Genomic DNA, 18,611 nt, shown 5'->3' on the forward strand with positions numbered 1-18,611 from the left:
TCCAGAAACAATCACCCATGACATTTGTTTCCATTGTCTCCCCATCCTCACATCATCTTCTTATGTCTCTTTTTTCTCCATATCGCTCATTCTCCTCTCATCACCATCATCACTGCGCAGGTATATCACCGCAGGGGCATGCTACCGTCACCTCAACAAAAGGCCTCGCTCTCAGATCTTTCAAGTAAAGAACTGAAATGAACAGGAAAGACAGATCGGGGTCACCGCTGCCAAAGAGGTGTGATTTCTTTCCCTCAGTCACAATGAGCCTCAGAGAGCTGCACCCAGGAGTCCAGACTGTGGGTGTAATCGTGCATTTAAATTTAATATAATGGTTAAAATAGACAAAAATCCACCTGCAGTGGAACGAAGGACAAAGTGAAATCATTTTCCAGCTCACAAGCAAAGGAATAAAGGCAAACTTAAGGTGATGAGAGAGCTCCATATTGTGCTGCACACTGTGGGAACTTCGGTGTTACGTAACGGCACAAACACGCAAAGCATATAAACAGTCATAGAGCCAGGGGGCAGTGGCTGAAGGGGAAGTCGGATCCATCCCTCACCTACTCGCAGATCTTCTTAAGTGCTTCTGCCATCAGCATTCTGTTGCTTGCATAATATCACCCACAGCCATGAAACCCAGAGATAACACGTGGCCTCTAAGAGGGTTCCTTCTCGCTGAGGGGTGATTTCTCATTCCCTCTCTTCCTCTTTTATCCCTCGCTTTTTCTCTCTCTTTTTTCCTTCACAGCATTAGAGCCATTAAGTTAATACGCCACAGCCACAGCCGTTCCACAGAGCAGGACGACGAAGAAGAGGCAGCGATTATAGACAAATAAGGACATCCTGCCAATAGGACAGGCAGACGCGTCACTCTGTAGGACACGAACAAGCAACAGACGTGGTCTTTCTGTGTTATATCCCCCTTCTATGTAAACATACTGTATATTAACAATACTATTATTTAGCTTTTTGTCTGAATAACAGTAGTAATGATTTAGCTACAGAGAGAAGCATAGCCCTGACAGTACTAAAGCAAAGCTCATGTCATTAGTTTCCATGTGGAGGTGAAAGGAAGCTTTTTCTACTTTGAGATGGTTTATCAGTCACAGTGAAAAACAATTGACTGTCCATTCACTGGATTTCTTATCGTAATAAAAAACAACCTACCCAGGTACTGAAGGAAAAGACCGGAAGACAAAATAGCAAAGAAATTCTCCTTTTACCAAATGTTTTGTTTTGATTTAAGTATTCACATCCACATATGCACAACAAAGTACTGCAAGATCATTTCCACAAGCTTGTTGAAGTGATATCATGATTTATTATTATTTAAACCTGTTAGAATAATGCTTTAAGATGTGAATAGAAATATAATCACCTGACTGCTGCTGTGAAGGCAAGGTGTAGGCTACTGTCATCCTTTTATCCCATCTATCCCTCCTGCACACTTCCTTCCTCCCCCTTAATCCCTTTTTTCTTCTACCCGTCCTCTCATATACTTCCCCAGGCCGTCACACTCTTCACACCTGCGTCTGTTATGTAAATGAATCCCCAACACGTCAATGTCTGATATTTTCTAGAAGTGTGTAGGTGAAATTAACATGAGCTGGCAAGCGCTCTCTTACAGGCATTTGATGGGAGATCAATACAAATCAGAAGTGAAGAAGAGGAAGTTCAAAGAGTGAGGAAGTCACCAGAGATTTGGTGTTGCTATGGAGATGAGTGATTTTGTGTGTGTGTGTGCACGTGTGTTTGTGTGTGTGATCCAGGTATTACTCATGTTGTGGGGACCTAAATCTGTTTATTCACATTACAGGGACTTGTCTTCAGTTTGGGGATAGTAAGTTCCCATACATTGTAAATCATTACATGTAAAGTTAAGAAATGTTTTAAGGTAAAATTTGGATTAAGGTTTGGGTTTAAATTGAGGCTAAATTTAAGTAATGTTCAGGATTAGACAAGTATTAGGTAGGTTAAGTTAAAAGTAACTCTCCAGAAATTAAATGTAAGTGACTGATATGTCATCTGAAGAAATGGAGACACATCGGTGTATGTGTGTGTTTTTATGGTCCAGGTGTTACTCATGTTGTGGGACCCTTAATCTGTCACATTATGGGGACTTGTCTTCCTTATGGTGATAAAAAGCAAATCTACATAAGTTAAATCATTACATTTTAAGGTGAAGACCTTTTTAAGGTTAGATTTTAGGTTAAGGTTTGTGTGTGTGTGGGTGGGTGTTGCACAAAATCTGTTACTATCACAGATTCATGCTCTCATGTTGGCCCACTGGAAGGTATTTACATGAAATATACTGTTTGTAAAAGAAGGTATACAAACAGTAACACTCACACAAACACACACTCACTCCACAAATCAGTATTTTTCCATTTGTTTTGCGCCCGGATCCACAAACAGACCTGCTCTCACGCCTATTGCACAGGTCATTTCTGCACAAAAACACAACTCATCTCTTGGGGGAGGAAGAGTGCAACTCATGCTGAGTGCAAACAGCATGACATCACCCCTTCTCAGATATTCACTCCTGCTTGCATGAATATTGCTCAAGCGTCACATGACTTAGCTACCGACTGCACGTGCAGGGCACACGGCATTGGTCCACGAGAGACGAGGCGCTGGAGAGTAAACAGAGGGGAGAGAGGGAGGTGGATTTATCATATACAGGAGGGGGAGAGAGACGAGCATCACAATTTTAATTGCAGGACAGAAGCAACATAAATTCTAACAGGTTTAAAAAGTAGTCCATGTCACTGACAGTGACAGGGAGGTTTGTTTGGGTGTTTCAGCACTGGACAGCTCTCCCCGCGTGTCTCCTCGTCACACGCGCGCTTCTGGCACGTGCGCCGGGACGATGAGCATCTCTCAGAGCCGGTGGGGGGCACGAGCAGAGCGCATGGCGCACTCCCACCACCATCCTCCCCACAACTGCAGCCGCTAAAACCTCGAGAGATGAGCACATATGCTGGTATACCGGAGTTCCTCCTGGAGGTGTCCATAGTGGTGATCGCCGTGGTCTCGCTGCTGACGAACGTGTCCGTGCTGCTATGCTTGACCCAGAGCGCCGAGCTGAGGTCGCACGTGCCCGGGCTCTTCATCCTGAACCTCTCCTTCTCCAACATCATCCTCGCCATCGTCAACATGCCCGCCACTTTCCTCGGGGTGGCCCAGAGCGCAAAGCCCTTCAGCCACTTGTTCTGCCGGGCTGTGAGTTTCGCGGAGACTTTCCTCACCACTAATGCCATGTTGAGCATGGCCGCGCTCAGCGTGGACAGGTGGATAGCGGTGGTGTTTCCCCTGAGTTACTCCAGCAAGATGCGCTACAGGGACGCGCTCCTGATCGTGGCGTACTCGTGGCTACACTCGCTCGCGTTTTCTGTCTCCCAGCTACTGATGGACTGGGGGGGATACAGCCACACTTACGCCTCCTGCACGCTGCACCTGGCCGGGGAGGAGAGGTCGCTGCAGCTCGCAGCCTATACGACCTTCACGGTGCTGTTCCACCTCAGCAGCTTCGCGCTCTGCCTCTTCGTCCTGTGCTTCGCTTACCTGAAAGTTCTGAGAGTGGCCAGGTCCCACTGCAAGAGGATAGATGTGATCACAGTGCAGACCCTGCTGCTGCTGGTCGATATTCACCCCAGGTAAAGTCTAAAGCTGATGGAGATTCAACTTTGAGGCGAAGGTTGTTCCCAGGGCAGTTTGACCAGATATGTTCCAAACTCAAAAATAAAACAACTCTAAATGCATTCATTCATCAGTATTCCATGGATCGAGCAACTATTTAATAGCAATGACAATAAACAGCTTTCAAATATGTTATTACTAATATTATAACATTTTGAAAATATTGTATTTTATTTAGCTTTAACTTTATTTAATATTTTGTAAATCATTTGATTGATTATTTCATTTAAATTTATAGATTACATTATAAACTATACATTATAGATTATAAAATCAAATCAGAGAAGTCACAGTAAGTCAAAACAGTATTTCTCTATTTATATTTCATATTATCCTTCCAGTGCCCTTCAGATCCCCCTGACCATTCCATTAGACTGTTAAGTTTAAATCCAGAGTAATAGCTATGGACCTTTCATATTATATTTTGACATTTATGTGACATGTCACATCACCTGTTTGAACACAAATTATTTCCAATATGATCGACCGAATAAGTTTGTTCCTTGTGTTGACAGACACATGACAGTAATCCTAGATGTCCATTCGAATGCTTTGGGGTTCTGAATGTTCACACATGACACAGAGCCTGTTTTGTCAAGCTGTCAATTATGTTTATAACTATATATATTCAATATATTTATATATAAATGTTTTGTATATTTCCGTTGTGGGGTGAGACATTAATTAATCTTTCTCTGTGTCTGTCAGTGTGAAGGAGAGATGTCTGGCAGAACAGAAGAAGAGGAGGCAGCGCGCCACTAAGAAAATTTGCATCTTCATCGGCTCCTTCATCCTCTGCTATTCACCCTATGTTATAACAAGGTAACACTCAGCACTGTGACTCACTGACTTCCTGTGAAACTTGTTTACCTTCAGATGAGCTATTTGTACAACAATGACCTAAAAAATCTATTATATGTCCTGGGTGTGTCTGATCATGGGTTTGACTATTATGTTCATCTTTGTAGTATGTAAAATACAACCTTACTGAAATTCCTAATGTAAAAAAGAGCAACTTGATATAATCTTGAATTAATTGAAGTTAAATCACCTCTCCAACATAAAAATTGTCATAAAATAACTGTTGACAGAATGGGGAATAAATAAAGACATGAGTGGATATGTCCACACTGAAGACTCTGCCCAGGTTATTTACAGCATCATGAAAAGTGACTATATTTCAATAAGGAGACGAGATGGCATAAGACAATGGGTTTCCATGATTAGGATTCAGGATTAATGTATGCTGCTTGTATTTCTCCTGCAGGTTGGTGGAGTTGTTGCCCTCCATGCACATCCCTCGATATGTAGGTATCGCCACCAAATGTCTGTCCTATGCCAAGGCCTCCAGTGACCCGTTTGTCTACTGTCTGCTGCGGCATCAGTACAGGAAGGTCCTGGTCAGTGTCATCAGCCGGGTTCTGAGAAAGGATCGTTACTCGCTGTCTGCCCACAGCATTAGCAGCACACTGGACACCGCAGACGATTCCTGCATTGCCAGAATTACTTGAGCTCAATGTGCTAGTTTTTAAGTGAATCATTACCTTCATCACCTTCTGCAGGAAGGTTCAGAGGTCAGGCACTTTAGAAAGTAGCTGCCCCGCCGATGGAAAGGTGTCATTGCCTTGCTCAAGGACACTTGAGGGCTTGAACCATGGGACTGTTCAAGCCAGTGTAGACAGTGAGACCTCTGATGTTTGCCAAAGGCCCTTCTCAGAGTGTTGTTCCCACAGGGCTCATCACTTTACCTGCTGAGGCATTGCCAAAGATACACCACATGAAAACCACAGCACTATACCATCAATGGAAATGTATGTTTTAAATAATCTTACATTTGTCAGGAAGTGGTCTTCATGTTTCAGTGAAAAACTTGGAAACAAAAATTATTCTGATGACTGTTTTGATGCTAATATTAAAGATTGTGACATGTTTAAAAAGAAATGTGTGAGGATGTTATATCATAGCAAAAAACACAGATTAAATAATAAACTCCACTGTCACAGATACACTGAGTCTGCTGTTTGAATAAAGCATCATTAGATGTCTAATAATATAATGATACTGTTGGATGTATCTATTATATATTATCTGACAGTTGTGATAAAACAGTGGTTTACACTGTTTACACAGTGGTTTTGCTACATGAACTCTAATCAGATCATGTTCACATCCACGAAGTGTGAACAGTTCAAACAGATTGATCTCATTTGTAGTATTTTTTTAGGTGAAATAAAAAAATAAAAAGTAGAAAACACATTTTCCTAACTATTACTGTCAACTTTTTCAACTCCCCACCCTATCACTTCCAAGTGGTATGACACCTTCAAAGTGTGAATCAACTGTAAAAATCAAAATTTAAAGTAGAAAGTCTCCCTATCTCTGCGTGCATGTCCTTCACACATATTTCTTGACCGGGTTAACTCAGACTCTGAGTGGGGCTCTTCTTATTTTAATTAAATGAATCCATTGTTACTCTGGTGGCTCTGCACCGTAGCCACAATCTGAAGTAAGCTAGTGCAATTGCAGGGGAAACAGAAGTGCTTTTGGTTGCTTAATGGTAGACGTATTTCCTTGGAGCGGTAAATCGAGCCTTCATCTTTCAGTGAAATTTTGTATCAAATTACACAATTGCATGGTGAAAGTGAGGCTTATAGGGCCAACGGTTTCATCTTTCATAGCCATCACACTGTAGCCTTTTCCAATGATCCAAGCTCCTATGGGCCACTTAGTCAGCAGAGTCTCTTTTTTTGACTTGTGTTCCCACAAATTATAGTCGACCTTATTGTGAAAACCCAATGTACTCAGACCTAATGCAGGGGAACTTGAACAAGGGTTTATTTGATCATTTCATTCCAGCATGTCCATTGCCGACTCAATTCTCTATTTCGTGTTGCTATATCTTCTATATATCCCACGGTCAAAACTTGTGTTGCTGGCTTCACTCAGTCTTACCAGCACCATGGTTGGCAATGTGCACAAAACTGTGATTTCACCTGTTGAAAGCAATAACAATATAAATGCATTTTAACACAATATAAATGTAACTTATAGTCCACGATTCAATCATACATTGACTATTGTACAAGTAATATTAGCTCATGCATATCATGTCATATAGCATATTTCACCTAACAAGGACATAAACTAAAGTGGCTCTTGAATTGTAAATTCCACATTTTCATCATAATGATGAGTCTATTGTTACTTTAAATCATCCGCTGACCCATCAGGTTTATCTTGGGACCCTCTGGAAGGTCCTGACCCTATGTTGGTAACCACTGCTGAAGACTTAATCCCTGAAGTTGCCTAATGACATGATTACTATAAGAATACAAAGGGGAAGGGGCTCAGGTTTGAAGACCCACTAATTGTGCACAAATCTATTCTTCCATTTAATTGGTGAATATTCTTTAGTCAAACAATACAGGCATGAACTTGTTGCTCCTACCCCTATAGGAGCCACGTTCCTTCCTCGCGTAACACCCCCACTTCCCCAACACGCACGCGCACACACACACACACACACACACACACACACACACACACACACACACACACACACACACACACACACAAGCTACGTGCAGTGAAATTTGATCGGCACTAGCTCGTAACACAGTGCGCCATAATCCTGGCGCGCCGCACTTTTTTCTCTTTTCTTTTTTCTCGGGTCAGGGATGCTCCGCGCAGACAAAGGAAGGAGGTCGTCTACGTGAGGTGTAGGTGGTCATTATCAGGAGGGAAAAGTTCAAACGTGCACTGCCACATCACACAGCGAGCAGCTCGATCATTGCCCGTCCTGCAACATGCATTTAGGACTTTTGGTGCTGTTGTTCTCCTGGACGAGGAGCTGTTGGTGCGCCCCGCAGCAGCAGCAGCAGGACTGTCACCCCGGAGACGAACTTTTGGGTAAGACGACTTTAGCTTAAAATAACCTGCTCGTAGAAATATGCGCACTGTACCGCAGCAAAGCGTGCGGGCTGACGTGTCATGCGTAAAGTGGGGGTATTTGGAGGCTCAGTGAGGACATGTAAAACTACAAGAGGAACATTTGTAAACGTATTGCTGCACAACAAGCACTTTGAATTAACCTTAACGCTTTGATTTAGTGTATACAAGTCTCTCCAGTCTCTGATCCACAGACTCTGGAGAGGCCCGTGTGCCCTGCTTGCAGAGTTGACACATTATTGCTCATACAGTGTTGGTGACACATTGTCACCGGATGTTTTTCCGACACAATCACATCAGCTTGGAGATGAGCAGTTTATAGTGAAAGCACAGGATCCTTGACGTGTCCACAGCTCATGAAGATGGCGCCTCCTAGCGTTGCATTTGTGGCCCATTGGTGTGTTTTCATGTCTGTTGTTTGGCTTCTCTTTCACAGGAAGATGCACTAGCAACGTTTATGAAGAAAAACGTAAGTGGATGACTTTTTACCTTTTATGCAGCCTATAATAAATCACATGCTTAAAGGCACAGCTGTCTAAAACGTTACATGAGTGCCCCTATAGTTGAATTTCCAGGCCGTGACCTGACCTTCAGGGCTGGAAGAATAAAAAGTGTTTGAAATACCAAGTGCTGCTGCAAGATGAAACAGGCCTCCTCTCCAGACAGCCAGTGTGAGGGGGGACGCAGCTGCAGCGTCTCAGCTCTAACTGCAGGGCAACAGAATTTAGAGAGACAAAAAATATCCCACATTTTCAAACACCAGGTGCTACATCAGTCAGATCTAGTAGTTTTATAATAGCTCATGATATTTGTATGACAGATTTTTATCCAGCACTTGCCCTAAAGAGACTCAGCTGTTTTCAAAAATTGTCTTAGATCCAACAGTAACATTTAGCTGTGTTTTACTGGGTAAAGTGTAAGTTAAGTGAAAAATTGAGTTACCACGTCTTCTCTCTTCCCACAGCCACGTGTACAGAGCTAAACCTGGGCTACTGCAATGATATGGAATACTCAAGGTGGGTTATAGAGGTTGGTACTAATGTGTACAAAGAGAGCAGTGCCGACGAAAAAGATTAACCTCACACATTTTAATCCAATCCAGTTATTCTATCGATCTGAATTTTCTTTATGAGCTCAATGACATCTGATTGTGGGTGTTGTATTTACACACTGCTGCTCCAGAACCATATTTCCAAACATCCTTGGCCACCGGACTCGCATGGATGCTGAATCAGGGGCAGAGTACCTGCTCCTCAGTGTCATCCACGGCCTGCTTAACGGCGAGTGCTCCCCCGAGATACGCCTCATAAGCTGCGCAGTGATCGCCTCGCCCTGCCGGGACGACAAGATGATCAAGCCATGTCGCAGCACGTGTGAGACCTTGAGGAAGGACTGCAGCCACGCCTTTGAGGCCATCGATATGGCCTGGCCCTACTTTCTTGACTGTGACCGCTTCTTCGCCAGCGACCAAGAGGGCTGCTTCGACCCGCTGGCAGGAATGAGAGGTGAAGCTCACACTTTCTTTTGCACCGATGCACATCCTGTGACACTAGCACACCTCTCCTTTCCTTCTCTAACCCTGGTATCCCTCCTCCAGCCAGACAAGAGCTAGCAATGTCCAGCCTCTCTCCACAAGAACCCAGCACCATCATCCAGTTCACCTACACCTCCAATGCCCAGATGTACAGCTTACTGAAGAGAACCGCAGCCAAGTGTTCACATATCTCCCATGTGTACAGCATCGGACGCAGCACTGAGGGCAGGGATTTGCTGGTTATCGAGTTCACCAACAACCCTGGACAGCACGAGCTAAGTGAGTAAGAAACTGCAGCGGTCTTGTGATACACTCTCCGTTCAGTTCCCCTTGTTGTGTTTCAAAAGCTATGGAAAATATATCCTCTTAATTTTCCATCTACATGTTTGGAGATAAGATTTGAACCTGACATTGACATGGTAGCGTCTTGAATAGTGGTTGTGGTGAAAGTGTCAGCAAACCGTTTCTGATTGACCCATCCTGCATTTATTTGCCTCTGTTGAATTGCTGGTGTTGAGGTGCTGTAAACAAGAACATGTGATCTCTACATAGAATTTATACGTCATGTTCTGCCTCCTGCACGCTCTGCCCAGGCGCTACCCCTCGCCTGAATGTCCTGGACATTTTCCAATTGTTGTGAATGCATCTGACCTGCACAGTCTCTGCTGTGTTCTTATGTGAAAGGCAAACATTGCAGACATTTTTTTACAGAGGTCGCATATTTACTCTCCATGTTCAGTCTCTTTAACGCGTGCTCGTTCATGATCTTCCTTTGGTGCTAAGCAGGTAGAAGACAATCGCATTATCTATAAATACAGCTCTGTGCTGGAAATAGCATGGTGGGAGTGAACCAAAACAGTAGTTAAGGTAAAACTAAAACTAAAACAATGAGCTGAAGTATACAGTAAACCTCAGTAGAGCTGAGCTGATGTGCACAGCTCATTGCTTCTGCCTTACTTCGCACCAAGGGGCATAGGCGTACATAGTTGTTGACCTGCTGGGGAACATGGTGGAGAAAGTAGCAGCTATAGAGCCTCAGCAGCTGATGGAGACCCAAACAAGAGGGTAAATGTTGGTCTTAGAGGGTTACCGGTTCGAATCCCGGGCCTTTCTGTGTGGACTTTGCATGTTCTCCCAGTGTCTGCATGGGTTTTCTTCGGCTTCCTCCCAAAATCCAAAGACATGCAGATTGGGGTTTTGTTAATTGGAGACTCTAATTGGACAGTAGGGGTCAATGGTTACTTGCCTCTATGTTGCCCCTGTGATACGCTGGCGACCTGTCCAAGCTCCTCCCCCCCATAACCCTCAAAAAATAAGTGGTATAGATAACGAATGGATGGATTGATGAATGTCTGCTAGATGGGTCACAACCACTTTCTGAAGGGTTAATAAGTGGATATTGTGTGTGGCCCAAATGAATGCATACAGCTATAATCATGTCTGGTTCTGTTCTGTGAACCGTAGCGGAGCCAGAGATCAAGTTGGTGGGCAACATGCACGGCAATGAGGTGCTGGGCCGTCAGCTGCTCATCTACATGACTCAGTACCTGTGCTCAGAGTACATTCTGGGCAACCAGAGAATTCAGACCATCATCAACACAACCCGCATCCACATCCTGGCCTCCATGAACCCTGATGGCTATGAACTGGCCTCCGCAGAGGTAGACGATAGCAATGACCCGGAGCTCAGCAACCAGGAAGTAAATCTTGTTAACAGTTAAAGAAAGACAAACCGCCATTATCCGTTTTCACTTCACTTTCTGTTCTGTCCACTGAGCTTGACATATGGGAGGAGGACTCAGGTACTCTGCTGTGTTCATAGTGCCGAGGGCTTTTATCAACATAGAGGCTGCCGATATTAAAACATCTGATTTACACATTGTACCATCTCATGTGGAAGGATGAGGAACAGCCTCTACGCCACCCTGTCCCTTTGCTCCATGTCCTTAATGACTGATCAAGATTGATGGTATCCTGGTGTAATTATTAAATTTGAGATATAAATTTGTGATTCAGGAAAGTTGCTGAATCACTAGACATTTCTAAGTCTCGATTCAGCTTTAGTTTCCACAGTAAGACAGTAAGAGTACCAAAGCCCTCCGCCTCCTGTCTGTCTGTCCATCTGTCTGTCTGCCCATTCGTCCATCCATCCCTTTGTCTCGATAGTCTTACTAGTCTAGAACAGTTCCTCCCACTCACGCATATAAAGTCTTCAACCAGCCAAAGATCTGCGCATAAGCAGAAATAAAATTGAAATGCTATAAAAGGAGATAAATATTTCTAATTTGAGTCAACCAGAGCCTGCTAAAATCATATTATTATTATTATTATTATTATTATTATTATTATTATTATTATTATCAGTAGTAGTAGTAGTAGTAATAGTATTATCATCACTTGTTTGTTCAGCAATTGTAGACGTCTCTCAGCTCTGCTTATCCTGCTGTATATTATACAATATTATACTGTATATTATATTGTACATGTACTGCTGTATATGTATGTTTACACTGCATGAGCAACTGAGACCAGTTTTCAGGTCATGGATTGAGCCATTTATAACAACCTGTCACTGAGACACTAACAAGCTCTGCATGTTTATATCCTGTAGACTGATTATGTGTTTGCTCAAATGTGAGTCGCAGTCATTTGAAAAACTGACGGTTAAAACTATGTGCTGGTCACATTGTGAAGTCCGCAGCAATGAGGATCATCTGTCCATGTATGTAATGTGCAATCTAAACATCTACACACAGCTACATGTCATGTTTCATGGGTTTAAGTTTGACAGATTGCACCTGCATGACTGATTCACAATACATATATGTGTTTGGGTTGTTCAGAGATCACCATTTTCTGATTTAATTTCCTCGTATTGCTCCATCGACTTCTCCTCATGACGGATATATGGTCTTGTCTACATGTTAACAATATTATTAACAAAGATAATCTTACATGCTCCTACTTAAATTCCTGACTAATATTCATATATTTTCTTCATGTAATCACTACTCCTACTAATGTCTACACGTCATCATGAATACAGACGTCTGACCCTTTCTAATGCCACCAGTCTTTTGAACCTAAATGTTTCAGGGTCACTTGATGAATAGTTGGACCAGTGGTCGGGCCAATGCCCAGAACCTCGACCTGAACCGCAATTTTCCAGACCTCACCTCTGTCTTCTACCGGAATCGCCGCAGCAGGCACTACCGCATTGACCACACACCAATCCCTGATGCCTACTGGTTTGGAAAGGTGAGGGGACTTTAGTTTTATTTTTATTAATCACATTTGATAATCATGCATAGATGCTGCATTTCAGCCTTGATCCCCAAAACGTCTGCTTTTGGGCTGTAGGTGGCACCAGAGACCTATGCAGTGATGAAGTGGATCAGGTCGCTGCCCTTCGTTCAGTCCGCCAGCCTCCACGGAGGAGACCTGGTGGTCTCTTATCCCTTCGACTTCTCGCGACACCCCCAAGAGGAGAAGATATTCTCACCCACTCCAGACGAGCAGGTAGGAAAGGAGGATAAGTGACGTTTTTTTTGTCAGCTGGATAATATTCATTGTTTCACCACGTTAATGATGTCCCCCTGCTCAGCTCTTCAAGCAGCTGGCTCGCACCTATGCGGACGCCCACGCCACCATGTCAAATAATGACACAGATAGGTGCGGAGCCTCCTTCTACCGAACTAGAGGCATCATCAACGGGGCGCTGTGGTACAGTTTTGCTGGTGGTGAGATGCAGAACTTATCAAACTACAGACAGCACCACTTATACATTCTCCTTTCTCAAATTACCCCTCACATTACCTGTGAAGGACTCATTATGCACATGTCATGCAGGCATGTCAGACTTCAACTACCTGCACACTAACTGTCTGGAGATCACCGTGGAGCTCGGCTGTGACAAATTCCCTTCGGAGGCCGAGCTTTACCCAGAATGGAAGAGGAATAAGGAGGCTCTGCTCGGCTTTATTGAGTCTGTAAGTGTCTGTTATGAATTCTTACTCAACTGGGGAAAAAATGACAGATTTTCTTAGGTTGCATTATTTATTTCAACTGCTAGCTGAGGCATGAATGCTGAGAAAGTAAGTGTAAAACAATATTTGTCAATTCAAAGTTTCTAGTTTCAAAGATAAGAAAGAACATAAATTAATCAAATATTAGAAAAAGTAGGTTCTAACGTACTAAGTACATTGTCAGTGTATTGTGTGTAATTACTCTGTCCATGATGAATCTATGTAGCTGTACTAGATATGGCTGTCCACTGAGCTGCCTGTCTCTGACCAGGTCCATCGAGGGATAAAGGGAGTAGTCAAGGACCTTGACGGCAACGGGATAAAAGGTGCTACCATCTCTGTCAGGGGGATTAGGAAAGATGTCACCTCAGGTAAGTTTTAATATTTTAATTATTATTCTTTTTTATCTGTTAAAATATTTATTCATACTCTGTAAATAAACCTCATCATTGTCAGCACTGCCATAACAGTCAGGACAGCTCAGGTAAAAGATCAGACACTTCAGATAAGCCCCTCAACAAAGGAAGTAGATTCATTCATTCAATAAAAAATACTTTTAACGCTCGATGGACCCAAACGACTGAGGGACATTTTTTAAACGTTGCACCACTGAATTAAACCGATCAATACAAAAATCAATCAATTACAAACATACTTTTATAAAGATAGACGACACGACTGCTCCTATAAAGTGAAGCCAAATCATCTGGATCGCCTCCTGGTGGCTGGCTACAGTAGAGGTCATAAACCCTGCCTCCTCATTGTTACTAGATGGGACATGGATCAAACTAAAAAATATCGACACATTCAATAATTTTTTCTCATAAATGGTTTCTGTCATTTTAGACAGTTCTTATCACACTAATGTAAATATTATGGTTTTGGATACATCTATTTATGTATCTGTTTTCTCCACCTTTTTGACATGCATACTGAAGCTGTTAATCTCAGGTTGCAAAAAGTGGATATTAGTTGCTTGGATGTTAGACATTTCATTGATTTTCTCACGCAATCCTCTTTTACCACGCTCTTCCATCACTGTCTTCCCTCTTTGATTTGTTTGACTGCCCATGTTTCACTGCCCCACCCTGTTCCGTTTCTACCCTCCCAGCTGAAGATGGAGACTACTGGCGGCTGCTGAACCCTGGTACTCACATCCTGACAGCCACAGCCAAGGGTTACTCCAGGGTCACTAAGAGGATTCATCTGCCTTACAACATGAACAAGGCGGGACGTGTTGACTTTGTGTTGGCGAAGGTTTGGATCTTCGTCGTCATATTTGTGTTCAGTGAATACGATCATCAGACACACTTGCAGGGTCATTAGTTCACCACACGTGCTCTCCAACTTCATCTTCTCCCTCCTCCTGCCTTCAGGTTCCTGTGGAGCCCGATATCGACGACCACCTCTTCCCTACAGTCGACACGTGGGATCGATTTGACCCCTACAACCAGTTTGGGCGCAACAGCGAGCCAGACGTTCGCGAAGGAGAGATCGAGCGGGAGGAGAAGCCTTGGTGGTGGGCCTACTTCTCCCAGTCTGGCATTTCACCCCCTTCCTGGCTGCTGAGAAGTGTCTAAACTCATTGTCGGGACAACGAAGATTCCGTCGTACCACTGCAGAGGGTGACTGGCGATGGACGGCACCACATCCAGTCCCATCGGTACCCATCTATGTAGCAGAAGCTGTGACACTGAAATCAGCAGTACCTAAAAAGATTTCACCGCTTCCTGGAAGGATGTGAAGAGGCTTTTTCCACCAGGCAACACATTTAATTCTGGTCTGGAGGTATAGGAGTATTGGCCAATATTGCTTTGCAGCTACAATTATAATTTTTTTTAAATGGAACCACTGGGAGATAAATGAGTTATGCTCAATGATATGCCTTTAACGAAGATCACAAAAGTAATGTTATTCACTTATTTGAATATTGTATATTCTTATGGGGACGGCAGCTCTTTTAATTAGTTTGTTAAAAAAATTCAATTAGGTTTGACTATTTTGTTCCGTAGGTAATTTACCTCCATGTTTTTAGTCACTTGTAATGTATTATACAAGGCCGAATTTATGGACCACTAAGTGCATTTGATATTGAGCAGCACATTTATGTTTGGGTTATCAGTAACCATGCACATTTGTAAACAATTGTACTGATTTGTAAATTCTTACTTTGTTTGTTTTCCACAAGCTTTTGAAATAAATATTTTCTGGCATATTCTTTTCCTTTTTTAAATGTGTAAATGTTGTCATGGTTTAAAATAGGCTCTACTTCTTTTAAGGTGGTACTCAAATGCTCAAGTAGCAAACATTTTACTGTAGTAAACTGTCCAGTTCATCATTATGGCTGAGTCGCGGCCTCGTCTGAATCCATTTTAGGTTTTTCCTCTTCACCAGTGATGCTGCTGCAGGATGCGAGATCAATGTGTCCTCCACTCTGATTTGATCAGTGAACTCCCCTCTCACTATTATTTATTTAGAAAAACCTAGGTGAACATGTAACTCAATGCTCTGTAAAAATGTAGTGGGGTAGAAAGTAAAGATATTTGCAGATGTATGTGTAAGAGTAAAATCACACGATACATAAATCTACTGAAGTACAGATACATGACACTGTGCTTTAGTACAGTAACTAGGTAAAAGTACTTTGTTATTTCCCACCACTGCCTCTTTTACACAACTCAGCTTTCAGCGGCTTTTGCAGCTTACTGTCACTAGAGGGCGCCAGACACCATGTAATGACAGATTGCCAACGTCATTACAGTCAATGATCAGTCGTCTAATTATTAAGAGATCATAATGTGCATTTGTGCGCTTTATTCATTCATGAATTTATATAGTCGTGTTTTTCTTTTTCTTTTACAAACACATTTGATGTCTTCTATTTTGGTCATAACTTATATTTTAGATTTTACAGCCAAATGCAGAATTTAAATCTCAAGTGACATCACACAGTGGTTCTCAGAAGTCACAGTTAAACTGCTGTTGCCTCGTTTTTATTGTCACATGGTAGACTTCATATCGCGGAGGAACACCTTTTTTAAATGTTTCATTATATAGTGCTGGTGCCAGGGCGCGTGCCAGGGTGCGTGCTGTACGTATCCTTGCGCCTTCACGAGGTGACAGGTGCATCATGTTTGTTGTTCTTGTCACTGACGTCTCCACAAGATGGATGTGCTGCAGAGGGAGAAGTTATACAGAGGTGAATGTCTGCTGTTACACTGCAGTCCTGCCTAACGCGAGAAGACGGACTGACGGTTTATTTCGTGTTTAATGTGAGGGTTTGTCCACATCAACCAACATGTCTGCCCTGCTGCGGTCACCTCTGAGGTAGGCCCCTCTCCTCCAGACTCTGACGTGCAGCTGCAGAAAGGGAGCAGCCCTGTGTTATTTGGACATGTTGATGTGTTCACGTGTACAAACAGTGTTAAAGAAGGAAAAGCACAGTGACTAATAACACGGACTATGGCTCAGTTGTTCCTCAGCGTGGCAGTGAGCCATGGAAGTGAATGTAAACATGTGGACTTTGCAGCTGAAGGAAACACTGTCCTCACTGATGCTGTTATATACACCTGTATGTTGACAATATGTCAAGAGCAACAAAAGTACATTTAAAAAATGTTTTATGTTACAAAAAATTATAGTTTTATCTAATTTCAAAAATGACACCTGATTGGCACCTGTGTTTTCTCACTTTTTAGGGAACTTTATTTTGTTAAAAACTGTTATAAGATTTATTTTCCATGCTATTACTACTTTATCAGAAACTAGTTGTGTCCAGGATGAATGTTTGTGTGCATTTGGTGAAATAACACATGCAAGTATTTTTTTTACATGGGCTTGGAGTTTGTGGAGTGCTACTGCAATACTTAACACAAAACCATATTGATGCTGAAATTATATGTTTAAGTTAACCTAAATTTACAAAACAGTACCCGACTTTCAATTACTTTTTCACATACCACACACAAGTTACTATCTTGTTTTTATTGACTAAAAACTAATACGTGTCTCTAACAAATTCAGATGCACACAAGCCAATTATTATTCCCTAAATGTGCAGAATTTCACTTGTTCCCACGTGGTAATTATCTTGTGCCAACAAGTTATTTATTGATAAATTTGATGATAAATATTTTATCAAGTTTAGATAAAAGAATAGCTTAATCCCATTTACTAGCAGTAATATAAGAAATAAAGCAGCCTCCTATTTTCCAGAATCCTCCAAGCCTACCTGGAGAAGTGAATTAGTGCTTTCAACCTGAGTGAATCCATGCACGTATGGCCTGAGGTATACTGTTAAATACAAAGTGAATAGCCATGATTAAAGGCGGTGTAATAATGATGATGGGCATAAATTGAATCCGTGTTCGCACTATCTGCAGCGTCTGTTTCTTTAGCTCTACCAAGAATAATCCATATGCCCCACCTGCATTTTATATCTCACCCAATTGTCACAGCTGGAGCAGAGCTGCACAGCAGTCTATCAATAATATCTGCTGAGGACTGGATCGCGTGCAACCTTTCCTAACCTCACAGTCCATCTGCTATCTGTTTCTAAAGCACACTGACCTGTGCTTGAACTAATGTAGGAGTGTATTAAGCTGCAGCACTATTCACATCCATAATCTACCCTGTAATTAGCTGCACTATATGGAGGCCCACGTGGTGTAGGCAGTCTGTGTTATGACATTTACGCAGTTAACAAGGAAGCTAAAGTAGTTATTGACCTTGTTGGCTGGTCATATACGCTCAGCGGGTTTCATAACAACGAGCTTAATGCATGTCCACAGTCGGTGGAGTAATGTCCCCATTACAGGACCATGTTTCAGTCAACTAAACCGAATCCAGCACTAATGATCCAACAATAACTGTTGGAAACTGAAAGGCTTTATTTTGTAATTAAGCCAATTCAGTGATTATCAGATGTTTGTTTATGTCTAACATTATTTATAACAGTATGCAGCAAAACACTAATTGCTGCATTCATGGATGCTTTTTGCCAGCGATATGCTCTGCCCAACTGCTTTGTTCTTTTTGTAATTCAAATACAGTGGGTGACAAAAGCTTAACGTAGAAACATACAATTAAAAAAACAAACATTTCCAAGTGGTTTCGCTGATGTCACTTATGTCGCGAAGACCATATTGCAACCTGGCAACTATCAGCCTGCATGTCTAATGTCCAAAGCAAGAAACTAGAATGGTACTCGGTAGACCACCCAGTCCCAACAGTCCAGATTCAACCAAGCTGCAGCAAACCTCACACACTCATAGTTAACAGTTCTCTGACTGTCCAATATTCTCTATTGTAGTCTATTTACCAGCTCTATATGATAACATGCTAAAGGGTCAACATTACATGACAATCTTTTCATAATACCAATCTTAATCTTTTTGTTCCAA

The 18,611-nt window shown here is 42.4% G+C and overlaps 2 protein-coding genes across 3 annotated transcripts; both read left to right on the forward strand.

Moving 5' to 3' along the window:
• Positions 1 to 2,681: 2,681 nt before the first annotated feature.
• Positions 2,682 to 5,989, forward strand: gpr78a (G protein-coupled receptor 78a). Its single transcript, XM_034587242.1, has 3 exons — positions 2,682 to 3,659; positions 4,411 to 4,524; positions 4,970 to 5,989. The coding sequence occupies exons 1-3, from the start codon at positions 2,971 to 2,973 to the stop codon at positions 5,211 to 5,213; spliced, it is 1,047 nt and encodes a 348-aa protein (XP_034443133.1). The 5' UTR covers positions 2,682 to 2,970; the 3' UTR covers positions 5,214 to 5,989.
• A 1,299-nt stretch (positions 5,990 to 7,288) lies between these two features.
• Positions 7,289 to 15,427, forward strand: cpz (carboxypeptidase Z). Of its 2 annotated transcripts, none has more exons than XM_034587196.1 (13): positions 7,289 to 7,611; positions 8,087 to 8,119; positions 8,615 to 8,666; positions 8,833 to 9,155; positions 9,248 to 9,463; positions 10,649 to 10,884; positions 12,281 to 12,442; positions 12,545 to 12,703; positions 12,789 to 12,924; positions 13,034 to 13,173; positions 13,481 to 13,580; positions 14,321 to 14,466; positions 14,586 to 15,427. In XM_034587196.1, exons 1-13 carry the CDS (start codon positions 7,509 to 7,511, stop codon positions 14,787 to 14,789), a joined length of 2,010 nt encoding a protein of 669 aa, XP_034443087.1. In that variant the 5' UTR covers positions 7,289 to 7,508; the 3' UTR covers positions 14,790 to 15,427. The 2 variants fall into 2 exon arrangements, with proteins under 2 accessions (XP_034443087.1, XP_034443097.1); XM_034587206.1 differs by having other exon boundaries at positions 10,649 to 10,845.
• The last annotated feature ends 3,184 nt before the right edge of the window (positions 15,428 to 18,611 follow it).

The sequence above is a fragment of the Hippoglossus hippoglossus genome, chromosome 1 (genome assembly GCF_009819705.1).
Source record: "Hippoglossus hippoglossus isolate fHipHip1 chromosome 1, fHipHip1.pri, whole genome shotgun sequence".
Lineage (NCBI taxonomy): Eukaryota > Metazoa > Chordata > Actinopteri > Pleuronectiformes > Pleuronectidae > Hippoglossus > Hippoglossus hippoglossus.